Genomic DNA, 18217 nt, shown 5'->3' on the forward strand with positions numbered 1-18217 from the left:
TGTCAACAGAAAAACATCCAAACTTGTAGAGAATTTTTATAAATTTATTTCAGCCAAGCAGAGGATACACCTGAAAGCAACATCTTAAGGGACTCAGAATAGGAACTTTCCATATTTTTCCCATGTTCCCAAACACACACATATAGTGTAGGCGCTGGGTAATGATGGGTATACTTAACAATAGAAACCCTAATGAAAGGGCTGAAAAGAGTTGGGAAGAATGAAAAACAATGACGACAGGATTCAGGGGATAGGGCCTCACAGTAGACTATGTGGAGAGAAAGAAGAATATAGGGGTTAAAAACATGAACTAACTCTTCCTGGCTAGGTTGAGCCCTGGCTCTACCTTGTAATAGGTATAGATCTTGGGCAACTACCATTTAGGGGCTTCATCATTATATCAGGGGTAATAATATCTATCTCATAGAGTTGTGAGGATTAAATGAGGTGAGGCTTATAATGTAGTTGACCCATAGTAACTGTCTAACAAATGTTCCAGCATGAAGGGTGACTAGTATGTCTTCAAATTGAGGAAATAAGGTATTGTTTATGGCTTAGTATATGATTTACATCATATGGCTTGATATTAGGTGGTAGCTCATTCAACAACACAGATAGCCAGTAACACACTTAACTCTAGTAGCTATTAGTTTTTGAGTAACTCTGTGTTTGGCTACAGGACAGAAAATGTTTTGATAGATTGTGTAGAGATATGCACAAAACATAACTTGTATTTCTAATGTCTACATAGCTTTAAGTTGGTGCACACAGTCTCTTTTCCACTTTAGGTATATCCTATGAAATATGTAATTCTGGAATATTTCAGGATGAAGAACTCTTGAAATCTTCCTTACTAGAGGTTTTGATCTTCATATTTTACAATTTGTTTTCATATTTACCTACAACTGGTATCTTTGACACTTAATTTTGGAATATATGATTGCTTTGTTTAAATTCTTGGGAACATTGTGATGAGACTTTTCCCTTCAAATTTTATAGGTTATTTGGCAGTGTCTTTATTTCTACATGAAAGTCATGAACTGTTGCTTCTCCTTGTGAATACAGTTGTAAAGGTACTGTATTGTATGTTGGTTATTATGAAGTCAGAAATTATTTCTGCAGGCACCTGACATTTTTCCTTAGTCATATTGAATTAGATATTTTTGGAAGAAGGTAGGTTTACAGAATGGGCGTAGAAAAATCCTTTTATTTATTTATTTTAGATCTTTTAGATCAGTGTCTGTATCTGCAAAATGGGGATAATAATAGAACTTAACCAAGTTGTGAAGGTTGTACGAAACACTATGAAAGTAGTAATAGCTACTGCTGCTGTTATTGTTAGACTTATAACTCAGTTCTCCAGACTCTTAGTTCTGGATATTTCCATGTTGTTGTCTCTTTCTCTGGGATATGTTCTAAAGGGATGTAGATGTAAACTGAATAATTATTTTAAATTCTAGAAGTAACCCTTATAATAAAAGCCTAATATGCTAAGTGTCTAACCATTCATTCGACTGTTCAACCAGTCGCTGTGATGTGCACAGACCAACAGGGGGCAGAAGATCCAACTGGTAGGTTAGCTTGCTTCTGGGGTTCAGCCATTGAGACTGGGCGATTCGGACTGACATGCCCTGGAGCCCTCCTGGAGTCCCTCCCCTGCCCTGATCATGCACCGGTGGAGTCCGTTGGCTTGGCCTGCACCCTCTCACAATCCAGGACCCCTAGGGGATGTTGGTGAGCTGGTTTCAACCTGATCCCCCCAGGCCAGACTGAGGGACCCCACTGGTGCATGAATCCATGCACCGGGCCTCTAGTAGAATATAATTGGAACTGGAATGTACAGATAATAAAAACACAATTTAATCCATACAATATTTTTTCCTGTTAAATTTTTAAAAAATTATTTCTTTGAAAATATATTTTTATTGATTTCAGACAGGGAGGGAGACGGCAAGAGAGATAGAAACATCAATGATGAGAGAGAATCATTGATAGGCTGCCTCCTGCATGCCACCTGCTGGGGATCGAACCTGCAACCTGGGCATTTGCCCTTGACCCAAATTGAACCCAGTATCCTTCTATCCACTGAGCCAAACTGGCTAGGGCTCCTGTTAAATTTTTAATCAAAATTGGTAATGAAGTATAATTGAATTGTTGAGTATTTTCCTGTTTACTTTGTGTCAGTCTTTTGATGTGTGAGTCTGTGTGTGTATAGTACTTTCTGAATTTTAAGTCTTATACTCTATTAAGATTACTAGTAGCTTAAATTTTTCCAAACTTTTAAAAATAGTTTTTCGTTTTCTGTTAGAATGATTAATAAAATTTGTGCATATCTAAGTATGTATGAATTCATGCCTTTTATTGTATAGTAGAGGCCTGGTGCACGAAATTGTGCACGGCGGGGGGGGGGGGGTGTCCTCAGCCTGGCCTGCACCCTCTCGTGGTCTGGGACCCCTCAGGGGATGTCTGCCTGCTGGCTTAAGCCTGGTCTTCCCGGGGATCAGGCCTAAGCCAGCAGCCAGACGTCCCTCTCGCAGTCTGGTGCTCTCGCAGTCCAGGACCCCTTGCTCCTTACTGCCTACCTGCAGCAGAGGTGGGAGAGGCTCCTGTTATTGCCGCTGCACTCGCCAGCCATGAGTCCAGCTTCTGTCTGAGTGGTGCTCCCACTCTGGGAGTGCACTGACCACCAGGGGGAAGCTCCTGTGTTGAACGTCTGCCCCCTGGTGGTCAGTGCATGTCATAGCAATTGGTCATTCTGCTGTTCAGTCGATTTGCATATTAGGGTTTTATTATATAGAATATTTGAGAATTACTTCCTTTTAAACTTTCACTCATTGTTTAACAAGGACAATTCATAAAGTTGGTTTGCTTTTAGTTTACAAAGGTTTTAAAAGCTGTTCTAAAGGAAACTACTTGGGCCACTGTCAGAACAGAAATACAGTTTCCTTTTGGATCAATTGCTTTTTGGCTGTGTTTATTTATTGACTGTTAAAGCAGATGAAACAGAGATATTTCTATAAAAGATGAGGTAAATGTACAACTTAATTATAAAGTTAGTAGAAAACTATTAAGTAAGTGGGGCCATTGCAATGTTGCGCTCACTATACCTAGTTTTAAACTTTGCACTGAATGTTTTCTTTGCTTAATGATTGTGTCAGGACTTGCAGAGCACTAACCTGGTGGAAGTATGTATGGCACTTACTATCGTTAGCCAGATTTTCCCTCAAGAAATGATTCCAGCTGTTCTTCCATTAATAGAAGATAAACTTCAACATTCTAAGTAAGTAAATTCTTTTGGATAGGTGTATATACTATATATATTTCAAAACAAAAATTTATACTAAAAATTTATTATAACTTAGTGCTACCAAGGTAGAGGATATTCTTTGTCAGATAAAATACAAAAGTCTCTGATAGCAACATCCTTTATTTTTACGTGGATTTAGAAAAATACCAGGCAGCTTTCTGAAGTTAAACTGAGAGGCAGTGAGGAGCTTAGTGTCAGGAGTCCTTGGCTTTCCTCCCACTTCTACCTCTAGTCAGCCGTGGGCTTGGTTTTCCCTTGGTTGTGTGGGGTTGCTTGAAGCTCCTTAATTCTCACAAAATGGTTTGAGGATAGAGTCAAATAATAGAAAACATTTAGAAATAATTCAAATGCTATGAATGCAGAGAGCTTCATGTATTGGGGATGCTTTTATATTAAAACTGCAGTATTCAAATACTATTTTATAGTAGAATAAATCCTAATAAACCTTAACTTTTAGTATTTTGCTAATCTTATCCTGTAAGGTTCCGTAACTCTTTCCTTAATGCTTGGCTTGTTTTTTCACCATACTTGAATTCTTTTGTCTTCACCATACTTGAATTCTTTTTTTAAAAAATTTTGTTTTATTGCTTAAAGTATTAGAGTATTACATATGTCTCCTTTTTTTTCCCCCCTTGACATTTCCCTGGCCTCCCCTGCCCCCCACATACTTGAATTCTTTTGTTTCTTAACTTTGTAACCTTTAAAGCTAGGAAAAAATTTTCAATTATTTTCTATTTTTCCTTTGTGATTATAGTGTTTTAGTTATGCGTACATTCGTGATAAAGATTTATGTGTTACTCAACATTTCTGTATTTCTTATGCCTCTTTAAGTCAGTGTTTTTAGTGTTCTAAGGTTATAAATTGTTGACTTATAGGTTTGTGTTTTTTTTTAAATCCTCACCCGAGGATATTTTTTCTATTGATTTTTAGAGAGAGTAGAAAGGAGAGGGAGAGACAGAAACACTGATGTGAGAGAGAAACATCGATTGGTTGCCTCCTGCACACCCATGACCAGGGCAGGAAGCCTGCAATTGAGGTATGTGCCCTTGACCAGAATCAAACCCTGGACCCTTCAGTCCGCAGGCCAACACTCTATCCACTGAGCCAAACCGTCAAGGGCTGTTTGTTTTTTTAAAACATATTTTTATTGATTTCAGAGAGGGGGAGAGAGAGAGAGAGAGTTAGAAACATCAGTGATGAGAGAGAATCATTGGTCAGCTGCCTCCTGCACACCTCCTGCTAGGGATTGAGCTTGCAGCCTGGGCATATGCCCTGACCAGAATCAAATCATGACCTCCTGGTTCATAGGTTGATGCTCAACCACTGAACCACACTAGCTGAGTATGGTTTGTATTTATTTTTTTTAAATATATTTTATTGATTTTTTACAGAGAGGAAGGGAGAGAGATAGAGAGTTAGAAACATCCATGAGAGAGAATTATCTAAGAAAAGCTAATATATTATTTCAGCTGCCTCCTGCACACCCCCTACTGGGGATGTGCCCGCAACCAAGGTACATGCCCTTGACCAGAATCAAACCTGGGACCCTTCAGTCTGCAGGCCAATGTTCTATCCACTGAGCCAAACCAATCACGGCATGGTTTGTATTTTTAAAGAAAAAGCTAAAATGATAGTTTCACTAAGAATGGTAGAATAACTTTATAGGTTTTTCAGACTTGTTATAATGTTTTTTTTAATGTCAAACCTATTAGAACAAATGCTGGGTAATGACAGTTAATTACTGGAAATAATATATTAGCTTTTCTTAGATAATTATAGGTTGATCTGATCATAGCAGAACATATTTTTATATAATATTTTCATACCACCACTCTGTGGTAATCATACATTCTGATTCTTTATATGAAACTAGAGGCTTGGTGCACGAAATTCATACATGGGTAGGGTCCCGAGGCCTGGCCAGCAATCAGGGCTGATTGGGGCCTTCCGGCTGCTGGCTGGGGCCTTCCTTCTCTGGCTTCTGGCTGCCAGCCAGGGCCTTCCTTCGTTCTCCACCGCCTCCTGGTGGTCAGCGCACATCATAATGAGCAGTCGAACTCCTGAGGGGACACTTTGCATATTAGCCTTTTATATATATACTAGGGGCCCGGTGCACGAAATTTGTGCACTGGGTGTGTGTGTGTGTGTGTGTGTGTGTGGGGGGGGGGGGGTGTCCCTCAGCCCAGCCTGCCCCCTCTCACATACTGGGAGCCCTCAGGCGTTGACCCCCATCACCCTCCAATAGCAGGAACGGCCCCTTGCCCAGGCCTGACGCCTCTGCCAGAGGTGTCAGGCCTGGGCAGGGGACCCTCATTTCCCCCCATCACTGGTTCTGCCCCCAGCCCAGGCCTGATGCCTCTGGCCCAGGCGTCAGGCCTGGGCAGGGGACCCCCAGACCCCTCCGATTGCTGGCTCTGCCCCTTGCCCAGGCCTGATGCCTCGGCCAGAGGCGTAGACTCCCATTACCCTCCGATCGCCTGATCGGCCCCTTGCCCGGGCCTGACGCCTCCGCCAAGGTGTCAGGCTTGGACAGGGGACCCCCATCTCCCCCCGATCACTGGCTCTGACCCCCGCCCAGGCCTGAGGCCTCTGGCCCAGGAATCATGCCTGGGCAGGGGACCCGCATCTCCCTCTGATCGCTTGCTCCACCCCCCGCCCAAGCCTGACGCCTCTGACCCAGGCTTCAGGCCTGGGCAAGGGGACCATCATATCCCCCCAATCCCCGGCTCCGCCCCCTACCCAGGCCTGATGCCTCTGGCCCAGGCATCAGGCCTGGGCAGGGGACCCCCAGCCCCCCTCCCAGACCTGATGCCTCGGCCAGAGGAGTTGACCCTCATCACCCTCCGATCACCAATCACTGGATCAGCCTCTGGCAGAGGTGTCAGGCCTGGGCAGGGGACTCCCAGCTCCCCGCGATCTCCCGCTCTGCCCCTGCCCAGGCCTAACACCTCTGGCCGAAGCATTAGGCCTGGGCAGGGGACCCCCAGCTCCCCGCGGTTGCAGGCTCCGTCTCTGCCCAGGCCTAACGCCTCTGGCCTAGGCGTCCGGCCCGGGCAGTGGGGACCCGCAGTGGCAGCGGGGGGGGCGCCGCGATCGCACGGGCTCCGCCCCCGCCCCTGCAGGACGCCTCTGGCTGAGGCGTCCGGCTCGGGCAGTGGGGACCTGCAGCTGCAGCAGCCCCACGATTGTGGGCTCCGCTTTAGGCCCAGGCAAGGGACCCCTAGCTCCCGGGACTGCCAGCTTTGACCGTGCCCAGCTCCCATCGCTGGCTCCACCCCTACTTCCTGCTATCACTGGCCAGGGCGGCAAAGGCGCCTGATTCTCCGATCATGGCTGGGGGGCAGGGCAAAGGCGGCCCAAGGGCCCACCTCTTAGCTCCCCACTGGGTTTCCGATCACTGTCAGTGGCAGGGGGCTTCTTCCTGCTTTCCCTTTCGCCTCCCTGCATTGTGCCTACATATGCAAATTAGCTGTCATCTTTGTTGGCAGTTAACTGCCATCTTAGTTGGCAGTTAATTTGCATATAGCCCTGATTAGCCAATGAAAAGGGTAGCGCCGTACGCCAATTACCATTTTTCTCTTTTATTAGTGTAGACTAGAGGCCCGGTGCACAAAAATTTGTGCACTCAGGGGGGAGGGGGTCCCTCAGCCCGGCCTGTGCCCTCTCACAGTCTGGGACCCCTCGGGAGATAATGACCTGCTGGCTTATGCCTGCTCCTGGGTGGCAGAGGGCAGGCCCAATCCCTAGGTGCAGTCCCTGGTCGGGCTCAGAGCAGGGCCGATTGGGGAGTTGGGGCGCCGCCCGCTGTCATGCAGAGAGCAGGGCGGATCAGGGATCGGAAGGTTGCGATGCCACCCTCAGTCACACTCAGGGTAGGGCCGATTGGGGGGTTGGGGCACCGCCCCATGTCACACTCAAGGCAGGGTCGATGGGGAGGTTGTGGCGCCACCCCCTGTCACGCACAGAGCAGGGCCAATCAGGGGGGTTGGGGCTCCGTACCCTGTCACGCACAGAGCAGGGCCCATCAGGGGGGTTGGGGCTACATACCCTGTCACGCACAGAGCAGGGTCAGTCAGGGGGTTGGGGAGCTCCCCCCGTCACGCACAGAGCAGGGCCCGTGTGGGGGGGGTGGGGCGCCGCCCTCTATCACCCACAGAGCAGGGCCGATCAGGGGGTTGGGGCGCTGCCACTCTCACACTCAGGGCAGGGCCGATGGGGAGGTTATGGCTCTACCCTGTCACACACAGAGCAGGGCCCGTGGTGGGGGGGTTGGGGCGCCGCACCCTGTCACACACAGAGCAGGGCCCGTGGGGGGGGGTTGGGGCGCCGCACCCTGTCACACACACAGCCGCAGGGCGATCAGGGGGTTGAGGAGCTCCCCCCTATCAGGCACAAAGCAGGGCTGATCAGGGGGTTGGGGTGCCTTCCCCTGTCACGAACAGAGCAGGGCGGATAGGGAGGTTGTGGCCCCACCCCCTGACACACAGAGCTGCAGGGCAATTGGGGTTTGGGCGCTTCCCCCTGTCACACTGATCCTGGTGCCGGGAGGCCTCGCGGCTCCGCTGATCCCGGTGCTGGGATGCATATTACCCTTTTACTATGTAGGATAGAGGCCTGGTGCACGGGTGGGGGCCGGCTGGTTTACCCTGAAAGGTGTCCTGGATCAGGGTGGGGGTCCCCACTGGGGTGCCTGGCCACCCTGGGTGAGGGGATGATGGCTGTTTGCAGCTGATCACACACCCTTCAGGGTGGGGGTCCCCACTGGGGTGCCTGGCCAGTCTGGGTGAGGGGCTGAGGGCTGTTTTCAGGCTGGCGGGTGACTGAAGCTCCCAACTGCTCCTTTTTTTCTTTTTCTTTTTTTTTTTTATTCTGGGCCAGCTTTAGCTCTGGCTCCAGCTCTGAGGCCTCTGCTGCTGAAAGCAGGTATCTGGTTTGTTTGGGTTCTATAATTGAAACACTGTTTCAACTCCAGTTCTGAGATCCCGGCGGGCTGAAAGCAGGTTTCTGGGGTTTTGTTTAGCTTTTATATTTGTAACAATGTTTCAAACTGCAAGCTCAGAGGCCGGCAAGGCAGGCGGGGAACGTTAGTTTCCTCCGTCACTGAAGCAAGCAAGCCTCATGTTAGCTTCAAGCTGCCTGGCTGTCGGGTGCTACCTTGTCTGACAGTTAATTTGCATATCGCCCTGATTAGCCAATGGGAAGGGTAGCGGAGGTATGGCTGATTACCATGTTTCTCTTTTATTAGATAGGACTAGAGGCCCAGTGCACAAAAATTTGTGCACTCGGGGGGGTCCCTCAGCCCAGCCTGTGCCCTCTCCCAGTCTGGGACCCCTCGGGGCATAATCACCTGCTGGCTTATCCACGGGAGGCCCGGATGGAGGCGGGGCGGGTGGTGGCTCGCGCTGTCCCGCTCCGCTGCCCCGGGTCACACACGGGAAGCCCGGATGGTGGTTCGCACTGCTCTGCCCTGCCTGCAGTATGCAAATTTAATGGCCATCTTTGTTGGTTTAGTTTGCATACTCTTCTGATTGGCTGATGGGTGCAGTGAAGGTACTGTCAATTAGCATCTTAGTCTTTTATTAGTGTAGATAGATTCTTCTGGGAATTGATTTTTTTTCTTTATTGCTTCCCATTTACCCTTTTAAGTTTTTTCTTACTGTTTCCCATCTACTCTAATTTCAAATCCTGGACTTCCCGTCTTCTACTAGTTAAAGTTTAGACTTGAAACTCTGATTCTGCAGTTATGGCTATATCTATTCCATGTTATAGAGTGAAGCTAAAGAATATGGGACAGGTAGAGCTACAGGTAGGCTAGTGGATGTCACAGAGAAGATGTGAGACAGGGTTTGGACTCGACTTTGAATCCCTGCTGTATTTTGGCATGCCAGATTTAGAGCTCGAATCCACGTCTCTTAACACATTGTTTGCGGGTAGTTTTTATTGCGTGCTAACAGGTGGCGCGGGCCATTTTTGCTAATTTTTTGCGCAAATGGGAACTTTCAGTAAAATTACGATAACTTTAGTTTACGTATTTATATGTTACCTGCATTCTACCGCTAGTCTATAAAAAACGTATTAATACGTGTCCCATGCTGCTCTACTACCAGTCAGCGTAAAACGTATAAATACGTTTCCCGCATACAATGTGTTAAGGTCTTGTGTTAGTACCATCACTTAGGGCCAGGCTTAGGCATTCCTGAGCATGTTCAGAGTTCATTTTTTTCTGATCTCATTTACCTGTTCTCTCCCAGATTAATTAATATTGCTTAATACCCACTAGCAAGACATTGGGATGTTGTTTACAGTCACCATAGTATTAATACTAATGACAAGTGTGTTAATTTTTTCTACGTGAAAGTAATTTTTCATCATGGCATAGTTTGGCTAGGAAGATATGAGTTGCTTGTTAATGGAATTTAGCAGAAGCTAGATGACCATTTGTTAGGAATCTTATGAAAGGAATTATTGAATAGAACACAGAGGATTGCTTTGAATAATCTCAATTTTGATATTCTCTGATTTTAAGTAATAGCAGTAAAACTTAAGCATCATGAACAAAACTCTGGCTATTAAAACAATAACAAAACAATGCCAATGCAAAACCCAAACTACAGACATGTTAACATTTTAAAACTTAAACATAAAGCTCTGGCTATTAACAAAACAATGCCAATGTGTTAACATTTTTAAAACTAGTAAGAATAACAAAACAGTGCCAATGCAAAACAGCAATAAGTGAGTTTCTGCTAAATGAAAGTTTCTTCTGCTGATTTACTCAGAGTCCTCAGACTTGGCTGCGCAAAATTTTGCAGAAGACTGGCAGCTATCCAATGCTAGCATAGCCAGAAACATGATTGAGGGAGTAGCTTCCACATCTTGTTTTTCTACCATCTGCTGGGCCTCAGTTGTTAACTTCTTCAGCTGACCCCATGTTGGCACCTCGGTCCCTTGCGTAGCCTTCGTCATCTTCCTTTTCTGTATTGCTGTCATCGGGGCAACTCTCAGTCTTTTGAGCGAAGGGATGAAGGGACAAGGAGCTTCTCTGGGTCCATTGTGGTGACACACGTAATGCTCTGGCCCTCAAATAGGCTGCGCTGCTCCTTCTGGAAAGATACAAAACACAACCTCTTCCCCACATTATTACTAGATCTGGTAAAACTCTTGTCTGGTTTGTGCATCACTCCACTGGGCTACCTAGGTGGACACGGCTATTGCACTGGAGGCCCAATGCCTTTTGGCTTCTGTCTGTATTGTAATTCAAAAAATTTAACACATAACATTCTTCAACTTAACACACAGCATTCTTCTCCCCCCCTTTTTTGTTTTTATAGTTGCATTTTAAGAGTAGGATTGGCTCTTTCTGCTATTGCCTGAGTCCTGATCTATCACCCCAGGGAGAACTTGCCAATCCTGCGCTTCCCGGGGTGGCATGATAAAGATTTACTGAGCCGGCTGGAAAGGGTGCAGTGGGGTTAAGGATAAGGCCCCTACTGTTTGGTGGGGCCAGCCCTGCTTGAAGTTTCCCTGCCTAGGTGGCATTGGTTGCCACAGCAGCCCCTTTCTTTTTCTGCTGACGAGCGAATGCAGCAGCTGATACTATTCCCTGAATGTAGGCTGGTCCAGTGTCAGCACAAACACGAATCTCTAAGTTGTTTTCCTACCTTCTCCCATGTCTCTACATTTACCTTTCCTTCCTCAGGAAACCATGGGCCCTTTTTACTTACAAAATCCAACAAATCGAAAAGCTGTTGATACCTCACAGAACAGCCCTGTGCTTGGAACATAGCCTTAAGCATGGATACGTATATACGATCCTGAATTTCCCATGTTTTACAGCTAGTTATATCACTGAACTTCGCTCCTTATCTTCCTTCTTGTTTTCTGCATTTGTTTCACTGGAGCGTCCTTTCACCTGACAACTGTAGTTCCCCCAAACTCATGCCCCGCTTTGGGCGCCACATGTGCCGAGCCAGCTCCGCCAAGGGTTTGAAAGCCTGAGTGAGGGCGGTGAAGGATGAAGAAATGACAAAGAGAATAAGCTGGGTCTTGGTGGGTCTTCCTGTGCCTGGCTGAGGCCACAGAGAGAGATCCAGAGGCAAGCTGAGCCTTTATTTTATAGCCAGAGGTAAACAAGGTAGTGGTCACCATAGTTACAATGTTCTTGTGAGATTCACCTGTTTTGGCAGCACTTGCTACTTCTCCCTCAGCCCATTAGCTTCCCAGATAAGATCTAGGGAGGTTCATAAGGTCAAGCCTAATTATACTAAGAGGACTGTGCCCTCTAAGCTGGGACTTGTTGGTGGCTTTGCCAACAGGTCAGTCCGAGGCTTAACCCTATAGCGGCGCCCTACATTTAAGAAAGGAAATTAATGAATGTGTATTTCTCTTTTTAGATTAAGGTGATAGCTAATATATTGAAATCATTTGGTCTGTAATCTTTTAAAATTAAATGCCTGAAAATTCAGATGGTTTGTTCAGATTTCATTTTTTATCTTTAGGGAGATTATACGAAGAAAAGCTGTTCTGGCATTATACAAATTCCATCTCATTGCTCCTAATCAAGTACAACATATCCATATTAAGTTTCAGAAAGCACTTTGTGACAGAGATGTTGGAGTCATGGCTGCTTCCTTGCACATATACCATAGGATGATTAAGGTAAGTTGAAAATTTCAGTAGTTGCCATTAGAAAAACATAATTATGGCATAATAAAAAAAACCCTCAGGTTTTTCAGTCAAATGCTTAATTTCAATGTTTTATTACTGACTTTTATTTTTTAAAAAATATATTTTTATTGATTTCAGAGAGGAAGGGAGAGGGAGAGAGAGATAGAAACATCAGAGATGAGAGAGAATCATTGATCAGCTGCCTCCTGCACGCCCCCTACTGGGGATCAAGCCTGAAACCTCAGTATGTGCCCTTGACCAGAATCCAACCCAGGACCCATCAGTCCATTGGCTGACGCTCTATCCACTGAGCCAAACCAGCCAGGGCTATTATTGACTTTTAAATAGTAATCTTTGCAAGTTGTTGATAGCTTTAGTAGTAGGCACATTATAGAATTAGTCTTTTTTTTTTAAATTCTCACCTGAGCATATGCTTTTTTCATTGATTCTAGAGAGGAAAATAGAGGGAGAGGCAGAGAGAGAAACATCCATGTGATTGTGATTGGTTGCCTCCCATATGCACCCTGACCAGGGATTGAACCCATGACCTGGGTATGTACCCTGACTGGGAATTGAACCTGAGAGCAACCAGTGCTCCAACCATTGAGCAACACCTGCCATGGCAGTCTTATTTTTTTTTTTTTTTTTTTTTTTTTAATGCCTAAAATTTTTTCATGTTACTGAAGAAGCATAGAAAAATGATAGGTAGGAAAGCGATTGAAATTTTCAGATTTGTGGTTTTTTAAGTAGTGATTGTGTTTTATACAACTTTATGTGATGCATAACAGCTTATAGAAATGAGCAGAGCCTGTAGGGGTTTTGCAAGGTAGAGACTAGTGTTGATGCCATACATTGATACTATATCAGAAAAGCTAGGAGGGTTGAATGGTATGGTAAAAACATTTTCTAATTGGTGACATGGATTTCTACTAATTCAGCCACAGTGAATTGCCTGAAACACTTTATATCTGAAAGTATATATTTGTGAGAGATTTCATGAGTACCTCATAATGAAATGGAATATGCTGTTGAATTCAATTTAAAATTATAGAATTGAAGGTATCTTTAATGCATTGTGTTCTAGAACAATATGATATAAATAGATATTTGATATTCAATCTTATTTTTCCTCTAACATTTACTAAACTTTGAAAGAGCTATTATTTCCTTTAAAAAAATGTGTTCTTGATATGTAATAAAATTATGATGACGAATCCAGTGTTCATTTTGAGGAATTTGTATTTAATTCCCCCAGGCCAAGAGATTAGTCAGATATATAATTAAGGTACACTCATTCAGAATCCCAACATATTTAAGTACTGTAGGGCTGATTAGTTTTTAATAGACAGATTCACTGACTTTGGAGGGCTTAAATGTTTGAGTAGTCTTAGCTGTGCTCTATACTCTTCTACCCAGAACACATTTAGCTCATTTACATGAGAAGACTTTTGCAAAATTTAGAGATTGCAAACAAGTCTTAATTTTCCTCAAAAGTAGAGATATTACAGCCCTTTTTCAGTATGCCAGTTCTTTTTACCTTTTTATTTATTGCCAGTATTGACTATTAAAGGTTCTATATAAAATGTAATTATAAGAACTTTTGAAATGTGATTATACTGTGTGTGGGAACAAGTAGGGAGTGGTGGAAGTTTTTTGGGGGATGATTCAGCTTTGGATCAGTGGCCAGAGGAGTTTCATCATGGAAGAAATTAATCAGACTGGAACACTTTCATTAAATGTGAACATGGAACTTCTAAGCCAACATGTATTAAGTTAGATTCTATATGGCATTTCAACCAAGTCTGTTTTATATGTAGTAAGACATTATTATTAACAGAATGTTTTTTGTTTTTTATTTTTTGGATGTAGGAGAATTCATCTGGATATAAAGATTTGACTGGGAGTTTTGTAACAATTTTGAAGCAAGTAGTTGGAGGAAAGCTCCCAGTAGATTTCAATTACCACAGTGTCCCAGCACCATGGTTACAAATCCAGCTCTTGAGAATACTAAGACTTCTAGGAAAAGACGATCAGAGGTAAACTTAAGTAAATTTGATAGTCACCTGGAGGGTTCAAGATAAGCCAGACTCTCCTAATGCTTTGGGTTGGCTTAGTAGTGATAAATAAGCCACTTTATAAGAAGTATATAATTCAGGCTGCTGGGATAATCCTGGCTCTCTGCTTATCTAAATCCTACTCCTAGTGAAAGGTACCGGTGAAGCTTTATGTCTTCTCTGAAACTTTCTTAGTCATTCTACTTTAGAGGTTGGGAAACTTTTTTTGTCAAGGGCCAGATAGTAATAAATATTTAGGCTTTGTGAGCTATATGTTGCCTGTTGCAACCACTCAACTCTGCTCTTGTGTAGCTCAAAGCAGTCATAGACAGTACACAAATGAGCACAATTAATAAAAAAATCTTTTTATGGACATTAAAACTTGAATCTCATACATTTTATGTGTTGTGAAATGTTACTATTTTGACACCCCCCCCCCCCCATTTAAAAATGTAAAAACCATTTTTAGCCAGCAGCCATACAAAAATAGATGACAAGCTAAGTGAGCCTGCGGACTATAGTTTGCTGACCCTTGGCTCTAGCTGGATGCTTCACCTTAATTCATTTGTCTGAATACTCCTTTAACCAATAATTTATATTTTATGGGTATCTTACCTATTATATATATTTCAAACTTACAGAAAAGTTCCAAGAATAGTACAAGGAGCTCTCTTATGCCCTTTATCTAGATTTATTGTTTGCATTTTCTCTCTTTCTGTATGTGCATGTGTGCACACATTATTATTATTATTTTAAGCCTCACCCATGGATATTTTTCTGTTGATTTTTTTTTTAGAGAGAGTGGAAGGGAGGGAGGAGGAGGGGGAGAGAGAGATAGAGAGAGGAGCATCAATGTAAGAGAGACATCGATTGGTTGCCTCTCACATGCACCCTGACCCAGGCTTGGGATTGAGCCTGCAAACGGGGTATGAGCCCTTGACCAGAATCAAACCCCAGGGCCAGTGCTCTAACTGCTGAGCCAATCCAGGTAGGGCACACATTCTTTTCATTTTTTTTCTGAACTATTTGAGAGCAAGTCCAACTAGATTTAGTTCTCTTGAGAGTAAGGACCATGGCTTGAGTCCCTCAAGAGTTTCAGTGTTTTGACTTTATGAGATTCGGTTCTCTTTTATGCAGTAGGATTCATTTACATTCTGATTCTTAGCCTATCTTTACGAAGGGATTTTCCTTGAGGATGTCGCTCCTAGTAATGCCTCGTCAGCATCCATTTGCCCTTTACACTCCTGATAAGTGCTAACTGGGCTATATCACTCTTGGTGTATTGCTATTTTACTTTTTTCTGTGTTTATGAATCTCAACCCTGATTGAAACTAGGGATCTCATGGAGCAGACACACATGAAAAATGTTTGTCCTAAATACATATTATTTTATGTAACCCAACCTATCTTGTTGTGGAGCTCTAGTTGGAGTTCACTGGAATTCTCTTTTAAAAACACAAATTTCATAGCAATGCACCCAGGCCTTAATGGTCTAAAAAGATTTAATGCCATCATATTTTGTCAGGGCAGAACTTTGAGGCTTTTAGTGAATTTATTAAATGTAGTAACTCATCATCTTCCCTTTCTTTCATGGATGAATTTGGAGCATACATACAAAGATGACTAAGAGCGCTTACCTTCAAAGGGCTCAGCTGAATAGAAATTAGGTGCAATTAAAGTGAATAAAGATGGGAACTCTTACAATGTTATGGAACATTAAAATGTTTTCTCCTTTGTTGTTCCAACGCTAATGAGATTTTATGTTAACATAAACCTTATATTTCTTAAGAAATGATTAACTCAATGTGGCAAAGAAAAAATGTTATAACAGATTCTAATGTATTTAATTGAAAGAAATAATTTAGTAATTATTTATTGATGGGTTTTTATATCTATTGTTTGAGTATTTTCTTGTGTTTTACAGCATTTTGCTTCTTAGGTTATTTATATTTAGCTTGATCATGTCTGCAAATGTTTCTACATTTCATGTGGTTAAATATGATTTATGCCAGATATTGGCTTTTATAATTAAGAAACTAGATTGTAATCCAGGTGAAGAATTAACTAAATTGGGGGGCGAGGGGAGAGAATTTGTAACATCTACTATATGGTTATTTTCTCTGGAAGAAATGCTTACACAGTAAAATGAAGGATTTTAGAAAATGGTTATGGATTCTCACTGGATATTTATACTTTGATCAAGATGGAATCAAAGTACACACACTTCAGATTGAATTTGATAGTTGTGTATTGGAGAAGAAGAAATTTTTGATAAAGATACAAATGATGAAGTAATTTGTGTAGCCCCAGATTATTTTGATGTTTTTGCTTGTTTGCTTTACAGTGTACTTTCTCTGTAAGACTATTTTGTGCATGCGAGGTTGAAGTAGCTTTTATTTCTGTTAGTAGTGTTTGAATTTGTAAAACTTACAAAAATACCAGCTGAGAAGCCATAGTTTTCACATTGGCATCTTGTAGAGGACTTTTCTAGGCAGGAGGATGAGTGCTAGGACTCTGTAAAGCACCGCATTTCTTACAGCATCTACCTCCACCCAGTTATTGCAACAGTAATCAGTGATCATAATGGCATAGCAATGGACAAATTTGTTAATTTTCTTTATATTTAACACAAATGAAAGCTAAAGTTTTCTTTCTGAAGAACTCAATGCTGCTCATAGACTAGTGTTTGAATATTTTAAAAAAATTATGTGGTTTAAATACAGAAAATGTACTGTCTGGAATAATCTGGATCTGTGAGGTATTACTGTAGCAACTTCAAACAGGTAGGAATATTTTATTATAAAGAAAACTATAAAAGATAGTGTGTTCAACCAAACAAAAGCCTGACTTGTAAACTAGGTACAGGTTTAGGAAAGAGTTGATTGACATGTTTATCTTCATTGACTAGTCAACTTCGATAAAGCAGGAAGTTAAACTCATGAAAAAGAACAAATGGAATTTTTAAAAAGTGACATTCCCATAGCTTCAAAAAATGAATTTTTTTCACTTCTTTTCTGTAGATCCTCAGTTTTAAAGAGGGAGAAGTTTGAAAGACTATGTTTTATTGGGTTATAATACTATAATTTTACTGCAAATAAAATATCTTTTAAACAGGACAAGTGAATTAATGTATGATGTTCTTGATGAATCCTTACGAAGAGCCGAGTTAAATCACAATGTCACATATGGTAGGTAACATGTGAATGCTACTCTAACGACTAACGGTATTTTTCAGTATTATAGCTGAATCTGTGTTAGAATACTACAAATTCCAATAGAATTTTGTGTCAATTTTTAAGGTGATTCTTTGGGTCATTATTTTTCTTTCTTTTTTTTTTTTAAAAAGTCTATTTTTATTGATTTCAGAGAGGGAGAGGGAGAGATAGAAACATCAGTGATGAGAGAGAATCATTGATTGGCTGCCTCCTGCATGCCCCACACTGAGGATTGAGCCCGCAACTCGGGCATGCACCCTGACTGGGAATCAAACTGTGTCCTCCTGGTTCATAGGTCGATGCTCAACCACTGAGCAACACTAGCCGGGTGGGTTATTATTTTTCAGTGGAAGCATTGAATAACTAGTGGAAATTATTTGAAATTATGGCATTATTATTATTTTTTTAAGTATATCTTTCTTGATTTCAGACAAGAAGGGAGAGGGAGAGAGAGAGAGATAGAAGCATGATGAGAGAGAGAATCATTGATTGGCTGCTCCCCGCACACCCCCCACTGGGGATTGAGCCCACAACCCGGGCATGTACCCTTGGCTGGAATCAAACCCGGGATCCTTCAGTCTGCAGGCCGACACCCTATCCACTGAGCCAAACTGGCTAGGGCTATGGCATTATTTTAAATGTTGACCTAAATTCATTTTTATATTTGTCTCTCTTTTAAGACTTTATTTTTAAAGAGAAATTATCTTTTTATTGAAAATACTCATCAACTTAGTAGACCTGTTCCATATTTAATAGGAAAGTTCTTAAATACATCAATTAGTCAACTAGTTGTGAAATATTTTTTAAATTTCTGTATTTTGTCAGGTCTTGTGCAAGATACTTGGAATACAGCTGTGAATAAAACAGTGTTATTATCATTTAGCTCACTGACTAGAAAGGGCCAGGTGCTGTAAATGTTATAAAGGAGAATTACAGCGTGCTGTGGGAGAACACAGCAGCTAGTTTTAGGTGAG

General features: G+C 42.6%; 1 protein-coding gene across 5 annotated transcripts in view; it reads left to right on the top strand.

Annotated features, from left to right (window-relative positions):
- Positions 1-18217, top strand: part of AP4E1 (adaptor related protein complex 4 subunit epsilon 1) — a 73547-nt gene that overhangs the window by 13501 nt on the left and 41829 nt on the right. For 3 of the 5 annotated variants that reach the window (XM_036301400.1, XM_036301391.1, XM_036301408.1), the window contains 5 exons: positions 1000-1073; positions 3159-3280; positions 11806-11965; positions 13844-14010; positions 17143-17216. In XM_036301400.1, the coding sequence (XP_036157293.1) occupies positions 1000-1073; positions 3159-3280; positions 11806-11965; positions 13844-14010; positions 17143-17216 (597 nt within the window). Of the gene's footprint in view, positions 1-999; positions 1074-3158; positions 3281-11805; positions 11966-13843; positions 14011-17142; positions 17217-18217 lie in introns of those variants that run through there. The other 2 variants (XM_036301418.1, XM_036301425.1) reach the window with 2 other exon arrangements.

This window comes from Myotis myotis, unplaced genomic scaffold (assembly GCF_014108235.1).
Source record: "Myotis myotis isolate mMyoMyo1 unplaced genomic scaffold, mMyoMyo1.p scaffold_m19_p_1, whole genome shotgun sequence".
NCBI lineage: Eukaryota > Metazoa > Chordata > Mammalia > Chiroptera > Vespertilionidae > Myotis > Myotis myotis.